General features: G+C 42.2%; 2 protein-coding genes across 4 annotated transcripts in view; both read right to left on the bottom strand.

Moving 5' to 3' along the window:
• gmeb2 (glucocorticoid modulatory element binding protein 2) overlaps window positions 1–9,189 on the bottom strand; it is a 31,088-nt gene extending 21,899 nt beyond the window's left edge. The window contains exons 1-3 of one of the 3 annotated variants that reach the window (XM_060937713.1): window positions 9,143–9,189; window positions 7,152–7,332; window positions 5,246–5,319 (exon numbers count right to left, since the gene is read on the bottom strand). In XM_060937713.1, the coding sequence (XP_060793696.1) occupies window positions 5,246–5,319; window positions 7,152–7,276 (199 nt within the window). In that variant the 5' untranslated portion in view covers window positions 7,277–7,332; window positions 9,143–9,189. Of the gene's footprint in view, window positions 1–5,245; window positions 5,320–7,151; window positions 7,357–8,688; window positions 9,031–9,142 lie in introns of those variants that run through there. The other 2 variants (XM_060937712.1, XM_060937714.1) reach the window with 2 other exon arrangements.
• Window positions 9,190–13,107: 3,918 nt separating this feature from the next.
• LOC132896101 (dolichyl-diphosphooligosaccharide--protein glycosyltransferase subunit DAD1-like) lies at window positions 13,108–19,956 on the bottom strand. Its single transcript, XM_060936818.1, has 3 exons — window positions 19,651–19,956; window positions 13,928–14,088; window positions 13,108–13,282 (listed from the first exon to the last, which is right to left on the bottom strand). Exons 1-2 carry the CDS (start codon window positions 19,859–19,861, stop codon window positions 13,958–13,960), a joined length of 342 nt encoding a protein of 113 aa, XP_060792801.1. The 5' UTR covers window positions 19,862–19,956; the 3' UTR covers window positions 13,108–13,282; window positions 13,928–13,957.
• Between the last annotated feature and the right edge of the window lie 850 nt (window positions 19,957–20,806).

Genomic DNA, 20,806 nt, shown 5'->3' with positions numbered 1-20,806 from the left:
AGTGCTGTCTAGGAGTCTTTTATCTAATAGGTTCAATGGCTTTATCCTTCAACTGTGTCTGCATTTAATAAAGTACTCATTTGAGTGACAATAGGATCTGAGAGCAAGCAGTTCCACAGAGATTTAGATTTTCATATTAAATTTCATTCTGTGTCATTTTATTTCGTCTGTAGCAATAATAACTCTCATGTTGATAAGAAGCTACAGGAGTTCTTTGGAGGGTCTTTGGCTGTATTGCTTTTGGGTGTGATGAGGATACAGCTGAGCTGGGTGTGACGTGTGCATTCAACAAGAGTGCTCTGAGAGCACAATATCCCCCGCTAGCAACTACGCCATAACTTTGGTAAAATGCGACTGAACTGAACAAAACTGTAAGAGGCGTATTACCGCCATATAACAAAGAATCCTATCAAGTTTCGTGAAATTCCTCCAAAAATTGTGAGAGGAGTTGATTTCAGAAGGCGAGTACCCTTCCCGGGACGGACGGACGAACATCACCACGACATCATTCCCCTTTGGGCCTTTCGGCCAGCGGGGAATAATACAAATTGTGAGGGAAGTTGATTTCAGAAAGCAAGCACACCTTGATGAAATTGCCAGAGTATAAGTTTGTTAATATTCAAGGGCATAACTCTGGTAAAATTTGCCCAAATTAAACAAAATTTCAACATGCGTATAACTGTCATATAACAAAGCCTTCTGCCAAGTTTGGTGAAATTCCTCCACAAATTATGAGAGGAGTTGATTTCAGAAGAATATGCACCCTCATGAAATTGTCAAAGTACAAGTTATTTAATCAAGGGTCAAAACTCAGGTAAAATTTTCACAAACGAAATTAAATCGCAATCTGCGCATTCCCGTCATATAACACGGCCTTTTGCCAAGTTTCAGGAAATTTGTCCAAAAATTGTTCAGAAGGCAAGCACACCTTCATGAAGTTGTGAAAGTGCAAGGTTGTTAATCAAGGGCCACAACTCTGGTAAAATGCGACTGAATTGAACAAAAAAAAACCCCAAAAGAAATACAGGTAGTCGTCAACTTACGACTGCGTTTGGTTATCACTGACTGGTCGTAAACCGATCTGGTCGTAAGTCGGCCTATGTTAAATGAACGTAAGTATACTGTGATGTGTAATGATATTGTAATCATCTTAAAGTCTTATTTTATCAACATTTTCTATTTTCATTACCATGGCTCATTACTTGGTTTAAGTCAAACACTGCATACTGCGTACAGTACAATTCGTTTAATATGTGCAAAACAAAAAATACGAAATACAGGTGTGAAAAATAAAAAAACATTTTAGTTTGAAACATAGCAAAATACAAATGTAAAACATAGCAAAATACAAAATTTAGTGACCGCTGGCATCACTGGTGCTTGGCTGTGGGTCGTCTACATCATCATCAGCTGTTGCAGCGCTCGGGCTGGCGGGAGCATTTGCTCGTTTCATAAACCAGGAGCTGGGGCGGAAACCGTATGACAGAGTGCGCATGGGCGCGCGAGAGAGACTGCACATGTGCCTGGAGCTGGGGCGGAAACTGTATGACGGAGTGCGCGAGGGCGTGCGAAAGAGACTGCGCATGTGCCTGGAGCTGGGGCGGAAACTGTATGACGGAGTGCGCGAGGGCGTGCGAGAGAGACTGCGCATGTGCCTGGAGCTGGGGCGGAAACTGTATGACGGAGTGCGCGAGGGCGTGCGAGAGAGACTGCGCATGTGCCTGGAGCTGGGGCGGAAACTGTATGACGGAGTGCGCGAGGGCGTGCGAGAGAGACTGCGCATGTGCCTGGAGCTGGGGCGGAAACTGTATGACGGAGTGCGCGAGGGCGTGCGAGAGAGACTGCGCATGTGCCTGGAGCTGGGGCGGAAACTGTATGACGGAGTGCGCGAGGGCGTGCGAGAGAGACTGCGCATGTGCCTGGAGCTGGGGCGGAAACTGTATGACGGAGTGCGCGAGGGCGTGCGAGAGAGACTGCGCATGTGCCTGGAGCTGGGGCGGAAACTGTATGACGGAGTGCGCGAGGGCGTGCGAGAGAGACTGCGCATGTGCCTGGAGCTGGGGCGGAAACTGTATGACGGAGTGCGCGAGGGCGTGCGAGAGAGACTGCGCATGTGCCTGGAGCTGGGGCGGAAACTGTATGACGGAGTGCGCGAGGGCGTGCGAGAGAGACTGCGCATGTGCCTGGAGCTGGGGCGGAAACTGTATGACGGAGTGCGCGAGGGCGTGCGAGAGAGACTGCGCATGTGCCTGGAGCTGGGGCGGAAACTGTATGACGGAGTGCGCGAGGGCGTGCGAGAGAGACTGCGCATGTGCCTGGAGCTGGGGCGGAAACTGTATGACGGAGTGCGCGAGGGCGTGCGAGAGAGACTGCGCATGTGCCTGGAGCTGGGGCGGAAACTGTATGATGGAGTGCGCGAGGGCGTGCGAGAGAGACTGCGCATGTGCCTGGAGCTGGGGCGGAAACTGTATGACGGAGTGCGCGAGGGCGCGTGAGACTGCGCATGTGCCTGGAGCTGGGGCGGAAACTGTATGACGGAGTGCGCGAGGGCGTGTGAAAGAGACTGCGCATGTGCCTGGAGCTGGGGCGGAAACTGTATGACGGAGTGCGCGAGGGCGTGCGAGAGAGACTGCGCATGTGCCTGGAGCTGGGGCGGAAACTGTATGACGGAGTGCGCGAGGGCGTGCGAGAGAGACTGCGCATGTGCCTGGAGCTGGGGCGGAAACTGTATGACGGAGTGCGCGAGGGCGCGCGAGAGAGACTGCGCATGTGCCTGGAGCTGGGGCGGAAACTGTATGATGGAGTGCGCGAGGGCGTGCGAGAGAGACTGCGCATGTGCCTGGAGCTGGGGCGGAAACTGTATGATGGAGTGCGCGAGGGCGTGCGAGAGAGACTGCGCATGTGCCTGGAGCTAGGGCGGAAACTGTATGACGGAGTGCGCGAGGGCGCGTGAGACTGCGCATGTGCCTGGAGCTGGGGCGGAAATTGTTGTACGCGGCAAGAGGCACTGCCGGGAGCTGGGGCGGAAACTGTCGTACGCTCAGCTAGCTCAGCTGAGAAACACTTGCCAGTCATAACCAGATGGTCGTAAAGTCGATCGGTCGTAAGTCGCATAGGTCGTAAGTCGATGACGACCTGTATGGTGTATTACCGACATATAACAAGATCTTTTGCCAAGTTTTGTGAAATTCCTCCAAAAATTCTGAGAGGAGTTGATTTCAGAAGGTGAGCACCCTTCCCAGGACGGACGGATGGACATCACCACAGCATAATCCCACTTTCAGCCAGTGGGGGATAAAAACTCAGAGTTGAGCCTGATGGCCCGAGCCTGACTGAATTACTCAGTACGTTTACATGCACATCCAAATCGAGCTGCTGTCGGTAATCGAGCTAAGGGTCCCAGCAGGGATGCCAGAGAAATCCAATCCTACATGCACACAAAGAAATCGAGCTATTGTGTGAGGTACATTGTGCACCCGAGCCACAGGTGGCGCTACACGCCCCATCGTGTTGGTACACTTCCGGTTGTCGTCATGAAGAAGAGCTATTCAAGAGTATAAACAAAGTTATCAGTTCCGTGTTCACAAGAAATTTTACTGGTCTAAATCACTACAAATTGCTCTAATGACAGATTTGATGACATTTCCTGTACATTTTATTTATCTTTTTATTACATCCACCTGCCAAGGGACTACAGGCGGAAATTAGCATGTACTGCTATAACCTGGTACAGACATCTGTCCTTACCACAAGGATAATGTTTAATTTGTACACTGTCCCTTTTAAAAATAAAATAAACTCTAAGACGAGTGTTTGTAGTTTGTATGTACGAACAGATGTGTTCCTAATAAAGTGGGCGGCTAAGGTGAAGTGTCATGCCGACCGAGGCTGTTTTTTTTTTTTTTTTTTCCCAACCGAGGCTGTTGTGTTTCCCGCTTGTGGTCTCGTCACTCGTCACTTCCGGAAGGGGCAGTGCTGAAGGAAGTAGCTCAACTACGTAGCTCGATAGGGTTTACATGCACTAAGTAGCTCGGCTACAATCGCATAATCTAGGTCGTGTAGCTCGATTACGAGAAATCAAGTTCGGTTCAATTTCAGCCGAGCTAAGGTGTTTCCATGGCATTTAGAACTTCGATTTCAGTCGAGCAACGGCAGAAATTCGATTTTCTCTATGGCCGAATCCCATTTCACCCCTTGGACCAACCCCTTAGCCCTTCCCCTCCATTTTGCGCGTTCACGTGAAGGGGTAGGGGTATCCCAATCCCAGTTAACGCGGAGGGGTAGGGGAAGGGGGAGGGCTTCTGTACCCCTCCAAATGGAGATTTTCCTGGAGCAGACTCTGAACGAAGGGGTTTGAGTGACTTCCCACAATGCCATGCGGATTTCAGCGAGATTTCATGCGGATTTCAGAAAGATGGCGGTTCCCGTGGCGAAAGATTGTCATAAATGTATTTTCTCCATTATTTACGTGTTTTAAGTTGTTATCCAGAGGAAACACGCTGCTTGATTCGCTTTCGAGCTGAGAATGAGCAGCGATTTCTGAAATCCAAGCTGCTGCTAAAAAGCTTTGGGAGTGAGTATTGTTTTCGGTTGCTTTACTGCGTACGTTTTGTTCTGTTATTCTCGCTTTTATTGTTTACATGAGTGTTCTGACACCTCATTCTGTCGGATGTGGTGCACGAAGCGCCAAAGATATCCCATTCAGTGGTGTTAGTTAACAAATCACACCCTGCCAGCAGAGATTTCTGTTCTGGCTCTGACTGTAGCGGCTGGTCGCAGCCAATGATGCATTTGGTCGCGTTTTGCTAACGTAAACGCTGACGGAGGTACGCGATGACGTATGCGATCGTTGAAGGGCTATCCCAATACGTAAGGGTTGAATTTCAAGCCCTATCCCTTGTAGCTCAGTTTCAAGGGGAAGGGCCAAGGGGAAGGCGGAGGGGAAGGCGGAGGGGTAGGGGTAGAAATTAGAATTGGGATTGGGCCTATGTGCATGTAAACGCACTGACTGTTACAGGATTATCACTGCAACTCAGACCAGCTCAGGAACACTGTGCTTTAAGAAGAGCTTACTTGTTAAAGAACTTGTTTTTTTTTTTTCATCCTAACCTCAAAATAATATTTTTCTATACACATTGCAGCTTTAAATATTTATTTTCCCTCACTTTGTTGATTTTACCCATTATTTTCAGACATCTTTCCAAACCATGCAAAAATAATACGGTACTTTGTAATCATGTCTTACCAAGCACTGCTTCTTTAGGCAGAGAGATGGCAGGACTGGATTCAGACTCTAAACTCTGCTCCATATTATCCACCCTGCAAAAGAAAACCCAACTTTGAGAAAAGTTTCAAACAGCATCAAGGACTTCACATTTGTTTTCATTCACGGTTGAATTGGTGACTACTTAACATAAGTTGCATTTAAAATACATCCTCAAATCAGAAAAAGTTGAGACGGTATGGAAAATGCAAATAAAAAAAGAAAGTAGTGATTTCTAAATTTACTTTGACTTGTATTGCATTGCAGACAGAATGAACTCGAGATGTTTCATATTTTGTCTGGTCAACTTAATTTCATTTGTTAATATGCATCCATTCCTGCGTTTCAGACCTGCAACACATTCCAAATAATTTGGGACGGGGGCAATTTAGGGCTAGTAACGAAGTAAAATAATTAAATAAATTATGTGATTTGAAACAGGTGATGACAATAGGTTATTGTAATCATGATTTGGTACAAAATCAGTATCCAGGAAAGGCCTCGTCTTTGAGGAGCAAAGATGGGCCAAGGATCTCCAGTTTATCAACAAATGTGTGAGGAAATTATTGAAATGTTTAAAAACAATGTTCCTCAAAGAAAGATATGAAGGCATTTGGATTTTTCACCCTCGATGGTACATTATCATGATTCAAGGAATCTGGAGGAATTTCGGTGTGTAAAGGGCAAGGGCTCAAGCCTAAGCTGAACACCCGTGATCTCCAATCCCTCAGACGGCACTGCATCAAGAACTGTCATTCATCTACAGCTAATATAACCACATGGGCTCAGGTTTACTTTAGCAAACCTTTGTCAAGCTCTACAAAACAGAGTTACAACCAGAAATGCCAGTTAACACTTTACTGTGCAAAAAAGAAGCCTTATATTGACTGTATCCAGAAGCACCATCAACATAGTGGAAATGTGTATTGTGGTTAGATGAATCCACATGTGGTTAAATGGTCATTTTTCTAAGAAATGGAGGCCATGTGCTGTGGACCAAAGACCAAAAGGATCAGCCAGACTGTTACCAGCAACAAGTCCAAAAGTCAGGGTGTGTCATGGTATGGGGTTGTATCAGTGCCCTTGGCAAAGGGATCTTACACTTCTGTGATGGGACATTAATGCAGAAAAGTACAGTGAGATTTTGGAGCAACATATGCTGCTTTCAAGACGACATCTTTTCCAGAGATATTTCAACAAGACAATGCAAAACCACATTCTGCACACATTATAAAAGGTGTGGCTGCGGAAGAAGAGTCCCCCTGTCCCCAACAGAGAATGTGTGGGAAATTTTGAAATGAAAAATATGACAACGATGACCCCATAGTGTTGCACACCTGAAGACTTGTTTGCATGGGAAAAAAATAACACCTGAAACACTTCATCACTTGGTGTTTTCAGTCCTTAAACATCTTTGTGTTGTGAGAAGGAACAGCAACGTTATAAAGCAGTAAATGCTTCTGAAATGTGTTTATTTGAAAATAAATAAAATACGTGAGGTAAAACATTAAATAATGTGCTGTTGATTTGACTGCAATATAAGTCAAAGATAATTTACAAATCATTATTTTCAACTTTAATTTAAACTTCAACATACCGTCCCAACTTTCTCTGATTTGGGGTTGTAATAAAGAATTACTGGAGCCATTCTTTCTGCCATCACATCAACTAAGAAAAGTTAAAAGTCAGCAACAAGTCTGAAATTTCAGTATCAAAACTGTATCCTTTTTTCCAAAGGACTTTATTAGCAATATATGAAATGATTTTTTTATGAATTATTACGCAGATGTGCTGACTATATCAAGAACCTCTGAAGAGGCAAGAAATATTCCAGGTCATGCTGGAAGATCATGTTGGATTGCTGAGAAACAAGCTGCGCATCTCTCACTCAGGCTGCTGTAGGTTTGCGGTCTCCATGTCCTCCACTGAGAGACTCGGAGCTGCGCTGTCCCGCGTTGTTGTAACCACCACCACCTCCTCTACATGGACGTTCTCCTCAGAGGTGGAGGCCATGATGGAGAACACGTCTTCCTTTTAAAGGTGGCTCTTCTTATGTTCTCAGGAACAAGCTGAAAGAGGTGTAAAGATCAGAGCTGGAAAACCAGCCAAAAAGCTATTTATTCTATAATTCTGGATTCTGATTAGCCAGAAGGTGTTGATTAATTTTCTTTAACAGCACCTGTGACAGTAGTGCAGCTACAAATCATATCAAATAATTTAATGTGTAAAATTTGCTGCTATTTAAAGCCTAGGTCACAACCGGACGTACGATTTTTTGGCCGTGCGATTTTTGGCATTTCCCAAATCGCTGCGTTTTTTTTGTTCGTGGAGAAAGATGCACGTTGGCCGTAAGTTTGTCTTGCAACCTGAAAAAAACGTAAGCGCCCGTAGAGTTTGTTTGACATGACAAAGAACCTCTGCGGCCGGTCTGCGGCCAGTCTACGGCTCGAAAATCAGCACGTCACACACGCGCCCTCCGTGCGTTTCTTGCATTTCTTGCACGTAGACCGGCCATAAAAGGACGTACGGTCGGTTGTGACCGAGGCATAACAAAGAAAAACACCTCATTGTTGACAGGTGAAGCTTTCCCTAAGGAAACGTTTATTTAAGGAAACGTTTTTTTTTTTTAAATGCAAGGAGTTTCCAGTGGGTGGCACGGTGGTGTAGTGGTTAGCACTGTCGCCTCACAGCAAGAAGGTCCTGGGTTCGAGCCCCGGGGCCGGCGAGGGCCTTTCTGTGTGGAGTTTGCATGTTCTCCCCGTGTCCGCGTGGGTTTCCTCCGGGTGCTCCGGTTTCCCCCACAGTCCAAAGACATGCAGGTTAGGTTAACTGGTGACTCTAAATTGACCGTAGGTGTGAATGTGAGTGTGAATGGTTGTCTGTGTGTCAGCCCTGTGATGACCTGGCGACTTGTCCAGGGTGTACCCCGCCTTTCGCCCGTAGTCAGCTGGGATAGGCTCCAGCTTGCCTGCGACCCTGTAGAACAGGATAAAGCGGCTAGAGATAATGAGATGAGATTCCAGTGTCAACTCTTTGTAACAGTCAGCAAGGGGTTTTTTTGTCATATGAAGTCTTCTTTTGTCAGTTCTTCAGTAACATTTTTTTGCCTTCTAAGCTGAGAGAGAGACAGATACAGACAGACAGACAAGAGAGACAGACAGAGACATACAGAGACAAAGACAGACAGACGTACAGAGAGAAACAGACAGACATAGACAAAGACAGACACACACGGACAGACGAGAGAGACAGACAGACAAAGGGACAGAGAGTGAGTTGAGAGAGAGAGACAGACAGATTTGAGAGCGAGACAAAGAGACAGAGAGAGGGAGACAGATGCTAATAAGTCTGAGTATTTCTGCTAATAAAAGTAATTATAAATGGATAAAAAGTATGACATGTTCTTCAGTTAAAAACAAACAAACCCCTTGTAATCGCGGACACATTGCTGTGGTGTTGGAGGAATAAGACACTTCAGAACGTGTTCTTCTCGGAAAATAATCAACTTCGAGCTCACTGTTTATTTTCCTACAACAATAAAGTTATCAGTAACTGTTTTTAGATTAAATTAACTTCAGGTTAAAAGCTTGCATTTAAAGAAGGTGTTATCCTGCACTCTTATAAACGGATCTGATATTTAGCGTTTTACACGCGTGTATTTTAGTGCTGCAATAACCATCAAATAAAACTAATGAGCCACTGAGATCCAGCCCTCATCTGTAACCTTAACTAATGTCTTCTCTAAACCTCTAACATGCTCACAGCTATCTAACTAAACTAACAATAAAAGCGGCGTAATAATAATATAATAAGATCACTCCAAAAATAACACCGTGCATAAAAACCTTTAAACTGACACACATTAAGAACTTCACCTACCACAGTTGTGTGTTTAGGAAGTGCTAGCCGGAGGAGAACAATGCGCATGCGCAGTAATATATTACCCCTGACCCCTGGAGAAAATATGGAGAGCTCATCGGCTCGTCAGAGTGAAGCCAGCTGGCCGCCATCTTACCACTCCTATCGCAGAGCGGAACTGTCATTTAAACTACTGGAAGCTACACAAAACTGGACAAGTTATTTATGTAGTTGGCGAGAAAAATTAGAAGAAAAATGTCTACATGTGCAGCAGTGAACTGTACAAATCGTCAGGTCAAAGGTTGTGGACGGACATTTCACCTGTGAGCATTTTTTTTTATATAAAAAACATTAAACATATATATAAATAAAAGTCGGTAGATAGTTTTCTGGGGCAAATTTGATCGGATACCACGGTTTAACACACAAGCCAAATACACCTGATGGGAGTGGTAATATGGCGGCCAGATGGCTTCACTCGTCTCTACAGCGGGGAATAGAGGGCTTTCGCGTAACGTCACCGCACCGCGAGATTTTGTCATCTATGCAAGTACATACATACATAAAACAAACTACACCTGAAATGTAGCAGCAAATTTTCTTTTGTTAACATGTTGTGTTTTCTTTACTACATTAACAGTTGTTCCATTCTATGAAAGACCTGTTCAGAATTTGTTCATTTATATTTCATATAATAATCAGTGCAGATTAAATGAAATTCTCCACTATCATGTTAAAAAAATTATAGCACTTGACCACTATTGCAATCTGTAATCATGGTGTTATGGATTTTTTTATTTCATAATTAATTTTTAATTTACTACTTATCTCTTATTTATATATATTTGAATTATTTGGACATGGGGAAAACTATATTTAAAATCCAAAGAGGGATGGAGGGAGGAAATTTAAAACAAAAGAAAGAAATGAAATACATATATAAATATATAAATGTGTATATATATATATATATATATATATATATATATATATAAATGTGTATATATACACACACACATATATATATATATATATATATATATATATATATATATATATATATATATATAAATAAATGTGATAAAATTAAGGATGTTTTTATTCAGTAAACATTTAAAAAAAATGTTCTACAACACTCTAGCCTAGTGACTTACCAGTAACAAAATGGTCTGAACATATTCTGTACTGTTGTAGACGAGAAGTATTCAGATCCGCTCTGCATAAAGCAGCTAAATCCTCTCTCTGTCTCCGGGCAGAAAGCTCCTTGGTTTGCTCCCCTTGTGTCTCAATCACAGCTGGTATTCTGTAGAAAGACTTCTTTTCACCTTTCCCATCAGCTTTGTTAGAACCCTAACACAACACAAAAGTTTACCATTGTAGGTTTTTGATGAACCAAGTGCCTCGTGGGTTCACATACCGCGCGCTGCCGTTATTTCCCCCAAATCACGAGTTTGTTGGTCTTCCAATATGGCGCAGGGTTTGTTTACTTCCGGTTTCGGGTGACGTCAGTGAAAGGGGTCTGAGCTCTGCAGATTTTGGCCAAGTTTACATTAGACCGTATCTGTCTCATTTTCTTCGCGGATGCACTGTCCATTCACATTGAAACGCCGGGAAACGGGAATCCGCCAGGGCCTATGTATTCAACCCAGTTCGTGTCTGGTCCGGTGCTGTGTAAACATCTGACTACGTTTACATGCACGTCCAAATCGAGCTGCTGTCGGTAATCGAGCAAAGGGTCCCAGCAGGGGTGCCAGAGAAATCCAATCCTACATGCACAAGTGAAATCGGGTTACTGTGCAAGGTGCATTGTGCACCCGAGCCACACGTGGCGCTACACGCCCCATCGTGTTGGTACACTTCCGGTTGTCGTCATGAAGAAGAGCTATAGTGTTGCCAGATGCTGCTGACATATCCCAACCCAAAACATGTTCAAATCCGCTAAAATGCACTTAAAACACCCAATCTGGCAACACTAGCAGTTCCGTGTTCAAGCTGTTAGGCTTGCTCTAACAGACTGTATGGCTACAAACTGTCCGGCGCAGACCACTGTTTTGTAAGACAACTTATTTTGCACAATAATATTTTTCTAAAGTCCATTTTTTGCTTACAAGTTTTTTTTTTTGCTTACAATTTAACTTATGTCTTAATAAACACACAAAAAGTTCAGTTTTGTTTTTATTGACATTCTTCAGATGTTGGACATATATACACACACACAAATACAATGACTTGTATTTGTTAGTTAGTTAGTACACAATTCACAGCTATGCAACAGCTGTACAGATGTATTTGGTGATACAGTAAGTGAGCTAAATTTTAACAGTGCAAACAATGCCACAAAAAGAAAAGATTCATGCCGTTGTCATGATTCGTTGTCATGCCGACCGAGGCTGTTGTGTTTCCCGCTTGTGGTCTCGTCACTTCCGGAAGTAGCTCGACAACTAGCTCGGTAGGGTATACATGCGCAAAATAGCTCGGCAGAAATCGCATAAACTAGGTCGTGTAGCTCGATTCCGAGAAATCAAGTTCGGTTCAATTTCAGCCGAATTAAGGTGTATACATGGCATTTTGAACTTCGATTTCAGTCGAGCAACGGCAGAAATTCGATTCTCTCTATGTGCATGTAAACGTAGTGACTGAGAATACGCGGATACGCAGTGCTGAGCTCTAGCTGACGTCGTCATTGGACAACGTCACTGTGACATCCACCTTCCTGATTCGCTGGCGTTGGGATCTCACACACAGCGGCTCAGCCCCGAATAACTGCTCGTGCGCTTCACTCGCGCGCTCTGTGAGCTGCGCAGGGCCGGAGTGCGCACCCTCCAGAGGGCACCCGCTGTTCAGGGCGGAGTGATTTGGAGCGCAGGAGGAAGCGCTGAGCCGCACTGAGGTTTATTTACACATTTCAACCTCCTTCAGGCGCTTAAACTCAGTGAGAACATGAACATCACAGCCAGGTGTTTATCTGCTGGAGAAGGTGTTCGCTTGCCATCCTTCCACTTGCAAGTGGTGAGTGACTTGCGCATGCCCGATATGCACTGGGATCATGTGACGTGCCGTCTAATTAGTCATGTGATTAGCGTATCCGTGTATTGGCGTTGCTGTGTGCACGCGAATCGTTTTAAAAACGTTAATCTGATGATCCGCTGATTCAAAATAAATGTAAACAGGGCCTCAATATAGAGCAGGGACCCTGACGCGGTGTTTTGCGTACGCTACCTTCAAGAGCAACTCCGATTTATACCGTTTCCCAGTTCGGTTACCGTAATATTTGGAATGTATGGGAAAGAATGTGCTTTTAGTCCGCAGCGTAGGTACTTGGGTAGTCTGATGGATTTTGGTATTTTCCTAACATCGTGCCGTGTTGTAATATTTTCAGTAACTATCAGTTATTACAGATGTAAAGCAGTTTGGCGATGAATACTAAAGGGAGGTAAGCGGTATTTAAGAATACTGCTAGAGTTACTGAAAACAATCTTTCCTCCCCCATGATGAAAGGGTAAAGGTCATAATGGACACTCCTGAGAGAGAGAGAGAAAGCAGAGAAATGAGTAAATGAGAGAAAGTAGAGAAAATTAGGCATGGAAGAAAAACTATTTGAAAGAATAAGTTTCTAAACCTCAAATTTTTTAAAAAAATTGAACATCAATTCAAGTTCCTTACATGTGTTTTGCTAGCACTTGAAGGCACCATTTGCCTCTTTTCTTGCAGAGCTGAGTTGTAATTTCAATTCATTTACATGTATAATTACTGCACATTTGCATTTATTCATACAATGAACAAGCACCACAGTAATCTTTTGTGTCATTTTATTGATTTGTAAAGATCAACAAGTACAAAAGCTGTTTTTGTGTCACCCCAAACAGGTGACAGTATTTTTTTTTTCTAAACACTTTGTTACAGTTGATTCTGCAAAAAAACATAAAACATTAGTGAGCCCACCTTTAAACTTCCCACTAAGAAATGACTAAATTAAGTTTCCCCCCCCACCCCACCCTGAATGGTCTGTTTAGGAGGGCATTGCAACACTGGGTGAGTTGGAGATGTGGCATAAAGTGTTACTGAACAATCATGTAAAGAGAGCAGAATGTGTTGTGTTTAATTCTTCATTATGGCTCATCAAAGGTGACTACTGGGTTTGGTCACTTCTCTTCAGTCAATCTGGAAGAAGAAAAATTCATTAGTCCATGAAAAAAAAAAAACCATCCAATTTTCAAAGTGCTTATATGGAAAAATATGTTGCTTGAATTGTAATAAATAAATCACGAATGAAATCAGGCTTCACTGTAACCATGATTGCATTTACACTCATTTGCATGATCACACTTAATTTTTGCATTATAATATACATGCAGTGATTTAGTAAATGACATACTGGAGGTCCAATAATATTTGCTCAACAAAGTGTTGAATTTTGACTTTTGAAACTCAAATGGTGTAAATGTGAGTTACTGATACCATCGCAGATTTATTTGAACAGTACAGCCTGAAGTTTTATTTCTGACACCACAGCAATTTCCAATGATTAATAAATAAAAACGACACACTGTAGCAACTTTTTACATGAAACTGTAAACGGATTCAATGTAGTGGAATGAAATAATTCCCATTATTGGTTGTTAGAGCAGCTACAACAATTGTTCCTTTACTAAACTCTTTTCTTCCTCTCTCGAAGTAAATAAAACCAAAAACGCAGCTTGTCATGTTACCAATAAAGCAGAAACTATAATGTCCTGTCTTGATACTCCATCCAGTGATGTAGACATACTCTACGATAAATCTGACAAACATCAGCATAAATCGTACCATGTAATTCACGTTAACAAGGGCATCACTTCAACCAACGAAGTTGATGACGACCAGGTGAAGCACAGTGTGGGCGAAAAGGAAGTCGGCAAAGGCTCGTTCTGGTGAGATGGATAAGAACTCTGCTTTGTTCTGGGGATTGATCTGGATACGCAGGCAAACTGAAAGACAGGAAAACAAGTTGGAAATAAATGAGCTTCTGTAGAAACATGTAGGTTGCACAGAGTTAAACCTGGAATGTTGCACAAGTGAGAATAGAGCTTAATGCGCAATGGGCCTCATGTATAAATCTTTTAGTAAAGTTTGTATAATATACATACACCAGCCACTTTATTAGGAACACCCATACACCTGTGGGTGTTGGCAGTTCTCTAATCAGCCGATCCCTTGACAGCAGCACAATGCATACAATCATGCAGATACAAATCAAGAACTTCAGTTAATGTTCATTTCAAACTTCAGAATGGGAGAAATTGTGATCTCAAAGTGTGACTTTCACTGTGGCACTGTGGGTGTTGGTTTGAGTATTTCAGAAACTGCTGATCTCCTGGGGTTTTCACACAGTCTCTAGAGTTTACACAGAATGGTGCAGGAAAAAAATAAAATAATTGAGTGAGCAACAGTTCTGCGGGTTGCAATGCCTTGTTGAGAGGTCGGAGGAAAATGACCAGATTGGTTCGAGCTGCTAGGAAGGATATAGTAACTCAATCATGCTTTACAACCATGGTGAGCAGAAAAGCATCTCAGCATGCAACAGCAGACCACCACATTGGGTTCCACTCCTGCAGCCAAGAACAGGAATCTTAGGCCCTGTCCACACGGCAACGGATTCAGGTGACTCCGATACAATTGCTTATCGTTTAGGCCTGGCGTCCACACGGCACCAGCATTTTGGGTGCCCAAAACGCAATTTTTGAGAACGGGTTCCAGAGTGGAAAGATCTGGCAACATTGCCGTTGCGAAGTCGTCTGGATGAGTAGAACGGATTTGTTTACGACGACGTCACAACCATATGACTGTCAGTGCTTCACGCCGGGTAGAAGTGTAACGAACTCGATGCGAGTTGTCAACAAATCCTACAACTTGGTTCATGAAACGCACTTACAAAATATTTTCACTGTGAATATTTATTGTGTAATGGTGCAAAGTGAGAGAGAGAGAGAGAGAGAGAGAGAGAGAAAATAGCCCTTAGGGCAGAGTCAATCCCGCCAGCAAAAATAGGGAAAAAAAGGAGCGATCTCACCTCTTCAGATGTTGGTTTAAGTCCTACAATACATTCCTCAAAAAGGGCATAGAACAACAAATTAATCCATCAACGTGTAGCATTCAATTTATTCCGGACCATTAAAGACGCCGCCTTCCGCGTAGAATCATACGTCATCCTCGCCGCCATATTGGATGGGGCAAAGCGGAGAATAAAGATGCCTCATTCATGTGCTGCGTTTAACCGTACCAACAGGTTTGCCGTCCAAACGAGATCACATGGGATTACCTTTCACAGGTGAGACTGGAAAAATACTTTTCATTGTATTTGGTCATTATAACGTAATTTTACGAACAGATTTTCCTGACTTTGTGGCTAATATGAAGTCTCGCGCATAATAGTTTATGCGCATGCGTCCTTACTTCTATTGTTCTGGTGTCTCCGAAGGGACCGTCTTACAGCGCCCCTAGAGGTGTGGCATGTGTATTGCATCGTTTTCAGCAAGCGTTGCGTTGCCATATGGACCTGATATTTTACTGATCGTTGCCCATTTGGACGTGATATTTTTTTTAAATAACATCTCGTTGCCGTGTGGATGTAGCCTTAGAATCAACAAGTTCCTATTAAAAGTGGCCGGTGAGCGTATAGTAATAAATGTTCAAGTGGGCGCTAAACGAGCATGAAATCTTCCATGAGCCGAGGCTTTTATTCACAGCTTATGGCACTGCACCATTTCTTTTGTCATAACTGAATGACTCGTTATGTGTGGGTTTCCTCCCACAGTCCAAAGACAGGCAGATTAAGTCAACTGGCTACTCTAAATTGCCCACAGGTGTAAAATTGAGCGTTTTAGTGCCATGACAAATTGGTGACCTGTCCACAGTCAGCTGGGATTGACTCCAGCTTCACTCACAATGTACAAGCAGTTTAGATAAATTTATGGGTTTGTATTGGCTCGCTTTCTATAGTCTATAATTAATTTCAGTAATTTAAAATGACTGGTTTTCACAAGATGTTCTTGATGGCATTCCAAGTCCCTGACTTAGTAAACTAACATGATGTTTTTAATCGAGACTCCAAACGCTTCTTTAAGTGGCTCTGGATAAGGGCGTCTGCTAAATGCTGTAAACGTAATACAAATGAGCAACTTAAATTCTACAATACATTCCAGATAGAGCAGCAATCCATGCAAATAAGAACTGCCTTAAAGTGCATATCATGGGTAAATTCAGGAGCAAGATCAATGTAATTCTATTTTATCTATCTATTTATCTATATCAATGTAATTCTATTTTATTCTATTTTAACTTTGGTCAAATATCTGTCACGTTTTGCATTTTGTGCAATTTTTTTTTTATCTTGCGCAATACCAGAAAAAAAATTCAGTTGAAATCAAGCCATTTGAGGAGAATTTGTCCACCTCTGAAAAAACTTGGCATTTGGATTTCCCGGCAAACACTGATTTTCGGGACGCCTCCCTCTGAATCCTACGTCAGCGCTGGTTTGTTTATGAGAAAACGACCTGGTGGTTTTCTGCAAATTTCTTTAATGTTATTAGTAAAATGGTTAACAGATGTATCGTAGGAAGGTGTAGCAACACCAATCTTGATGGGATTAGTACTCATCGTTTCCCAAAAGACTGGACAATGAGAGAGAAATGGGAGCGCTTGGTCTCCACAGGCTGTGCACTGAAACCGTGCAAGCTTTCGCAGCCTGCTGGCGCTTCTGCAGGTAACATCACGAATCTGGCTCCAGACTCCCCTGGGATTTTTCCAGACGTTTTGTTTTGTTTTCTGCTGCAGACAGATGGCCTTGTGCAAAATTACCCTTCTGGATGAGTGTGTAAAGGGACATACTTTCATATAAAAAAAAAAAAAATTGATCCAGGAGATGCACTTTAAACTTAATGCTAGTAAAATAGAGGTTCTGTTAGTAAGTACCAAAAGACAAGTTCTGAACTTTTCCAATTTCACTATTGATGTTGATGATGTCTATAAGTCTCATCTCATCTCATTATCTCTAACCGCTTTATCCTTCTACAGGGTCGCAGGCAAGCTGGAGCCTATCCCAGCTGACTATGGGCGAAAGGTGGGGTACACCCTGGACAAGTCGCCAGGTCATCACAGGGCTGACAAAGACAACCATTCACACTCACATTCACACCTACGGTCAATTTAGAGTCACCAGTTAACCTAACCTGCATGTCTTTGGACTGTGGGGGAAACCGGAGCACCCGGAGGAAACCCACGCGGACAACATGCAAACTCCACACAGAAAGGCCCTCGCCGGCCCCGGGGCTCGAACCCAGGACCTTCTTGCTGTGAGGCGACAGCGCTAACCACTACACCACCGTGCCGCCCTGTCTATAAGTCCTTCAAGTTATTTAAAACAACAACAACTTGGAGTTCTCTTTGATTTCACCCTTATGTTTGAACCCCATTTTAAACTCATTACCAATAATGCATTCTTTCACCTTTGCAATATTGCACATCTCCGCCCTCTTCTCTTTGAAACTGATGCCAAAATGTTGGTCAATGCATTCATCTTTTCTCGTCTGGACTATTGCAATTCTCTGCCACATTGCTCAACTGCCTGCAGTACATCCAAAACTCAAGCAGCTAGAGTCCTCACACTCACATCACTCCTGTTTTACAGCAACTGCATTGGTTACCAGTTATCTCTCGGATTAAATATGAAGTCTTGCTTCTCACCTATAAAGCTCTTCATGGTTTTGCCCCTTCCTAATTCATTTGTACTGCCCCTTCCACTCCCTCAGAGCTTCTGTCTCTGGACTTTCGACTGTCCCACGTTTTAAACTGGCATCTAGGTATGGGTGGCAGATCATTCAGTGTTGCTGCTTCTAAACTTTGGAATTCATTACCACAATCACTTCATGACTGTTCCACTTTACCTCACACTACTCTTCCTTGTGTGTGTGTGTGTGTGTGTGTGTGTGTGTGTGACTCCTGTGTAAAGCGTCCTTGGGTTTGTGAAAGGCACTATATCAGAATCAGAAACACTTATTGCCAGGTATGTGGACACACGAGGAATCTGACTCCGGTTCACTTAGCTCTCATAGTACAAAACAGATAAAAAAAAAAAAAGCGTACACACAAAACAGACAAGCAAACAACAACAACAAAAATAGGTGCATAGTGCAAAGTAATCCAGGAAAGTCAAGTATGGAATAGTTAAATAAATATAAAGTATACAGTGTGCACAGAATGACAGTGTAAGTGTTCAGATATTTTACAAGTGATATTACTGATATATGAATCTGGATTTTAGCTGTTCATCACAGAAAGGATTTCCCTTTTGGTGCAATATGGTGCATAGTGCAAAGATGAAATAGTAAATATAAATAAGTACACATATAATACAAGTAACAGTGAGCACAATGACTATGAGTGTGTAGATATTTTGCAAGTGATATTACTGATATATGAATCTGAATTTTAGCTGTTCATCACAGAGACAGCCTGAGGGAAGAAACCGTATAAATTGAATATATATATATATATATATATATATATATATATATATATATATATATATATATAGTGATTCCACACTTATGGGTACTGAAATGGGGACATGAACTTATTCACCTAAAACCATTTCTTTTTTTACCATCAGGTCACAAAACATGTAATCTTTAATGAATATGTTAAAAGATAACTTTAATTTTCTGAGATGTAATAAAAACATATTTATATGCCAAAGTCAAGCCTATGAGTTCCAAAATGATGTCTGTTACATTACTTCTGTTACGATTGTCCATCTCGCGTCTGTTACAAATTAATTACAATCTAGCTATATACCATGTTAATCTTATTGAATGTGTATGTTTATTCTACTACACATGTTTATTAATTATATTTGCTAAAACATCACCTTCCTATGTTTCAAAAAGTAATTCTACATTGTTAAAATTGAGAATATATATGTCCACAACACTTCTGTTACGTTCTGACTTTGGCATATAAATATGTTTTTATTACATCTCAGAAAATTAAAGTTATCTTTTAACATATCATTCATTAAAGATTACATGTTTTGTGACCTGATGGTAAAAAAAAGAAATGGTTTTAGGTGAATTTTTAAAAATAAGTTCATGTCCCCATTTCAGTACCCATAAGCGTGGAATCACTCATATATTAATAAGTTCATGTCCCCATTTCAGTACCCATAAGCGTGGAATCACTCATATATATATATATATATAACTTATTATATATAACTTATTAATAAGATGATCTAAAGTCAATCAAGTTGAGGTTTACATTAGTCAGGCATCTTGTGTAAACACACACACACGTGGCAGTGCTGAGAAAGAACCACCACCCAAATAAATATCTGGCTCTACAGTGGTGTCCTTCTTTTCTAGTTTGGAAGATGAAACATGAAGAGCATATCCTGAGCCATCATTTTACAGCAAAAATCCATGCAGCCTCAGACTGAAAATCTTGCCCAAAAAAAAATCTTTAAGTAAAAGATTAACGTCCATCCTCACACTCACCTGCAAGAATGAAGGATCCAACGCAGGAGATGAAGCCGGACAGGAAGCTGTTGAACGGAAACGTACCAACTAACAGGCAATACAGAAACTGGAAACCGCCTGTGAGCAGGATATACAGCAAATACGCGTCTACTAGCTTTAATTTAGCCGATGTGCTACTCGCGTACTCCTCTATAAACTTGGAAATCACCGACATCACAGAATTCGCCATTTTTATTCTAGCAGCTTGTACAGCTTTAACCTAACCCAGCTCGGATCCTTGACGTGTCCCGTTAAACCATGCGCATGCGCAGTATTCTCACTCAAGTAACGGGCGTTACCACTTTAAACCTCCCCTTGGGTCACGGGGAACTGAGATCTTATAAATAGTTCCGGCCAGTTACACAAGAAAGCATTCTATTATTATTATTAGGAGTATGTAAACATTTATTTTTATTATAATATTCAGTCGGGTTCAATGCCCGAACTGATAATCACACCAGCAGTTTTTCTTTGGCTAATCAGACACCACTGTTGCCGGAGCGGTTGGAGGTTAGGTGCCTTGCTCAAGGCACTTAAGCCAATCCGGCTAGTCTAGGGAATCGAACCAACAACCTTTTGGTCCTAAAGCTGTTTCTCTAACAATTAGGCCATGGCTTCCCCATTATAATATTAAAGAGTACCAAACAATACAAAAAAGAGTGTATTTAACATTTACGTTTTGTGAAAAACAGCATCATCAGAGGGAGATGTTACGATAATAACGGGGGGTTAAATAAATTCAATAAAGTCTGCACAGGTTTCAAGTTTTAACGTTTTGTGTTTACAGTATATATCGTCCTGGGAACCAAGAAAAAAATGTGTCTCTCAATTTCTCTTTTGTTGTGATTCCTTACTAGGAATTTCCCAGCAACCCTCCTAGTCACATGATATATCATTGGAAAGCCCAGGATGCACTCTTTACAACACACCAGGGTTCAAGTGAATAGCTTGAAAGAGTAAGACAAATGTCAACTACAGAGGACACAAGTCTATGGGTTAGTTCTCAGGAGGATATATATAGTGCCTTGAAAAAGTATTCAAACCACTGAGGCCTTCCCAGAACAAGTGTATTTATGCTGAGAGTAAATTACACACAGTAGGACTCTATTAACTAATTAGATGACTTCTGAAGGCA

Source organism: Neoarius graeffei, chromosome 13 (genome assembly GCF_027579695.1).
Source record: "Neoarius graeffei isolate fNeoGra1 chromosome 13, fNeoGra1.pri, whole genome shotgun sequence".
Classification (NCBI taxonomy): domain Eukaryota; kingdom Metazoa; phylum Chordata; class Actinopteri; order Siluriformes; family Ariidae; genus Neoarius; species Neoarius graeffei.
The sequence above is the reverse complement of the archived record's forward strand: the minus strand, read 5'-3'. Positions and strand labels throughout refer to the sequence as shown.

What these genes read in the sequence shown, in the direction of transcription:
- LOC132896101 (XM_060936818.1), bottom strand. Translation starts at nt 19,861, where the DNA reads ATGGCGAATTCTGTGATGTCGGTGATTTCCAAGTTTATAGAGGAGTAC. An exon ending in TGGATCCTTCATTCTTGCAG is followed by an intron (nt 14,089 to 19,650) that starts GTGAGTGTGAGG and finishes CCTGTCTTTCAG; the next exon opens with TTTGCCTGCGTATCCAGATC.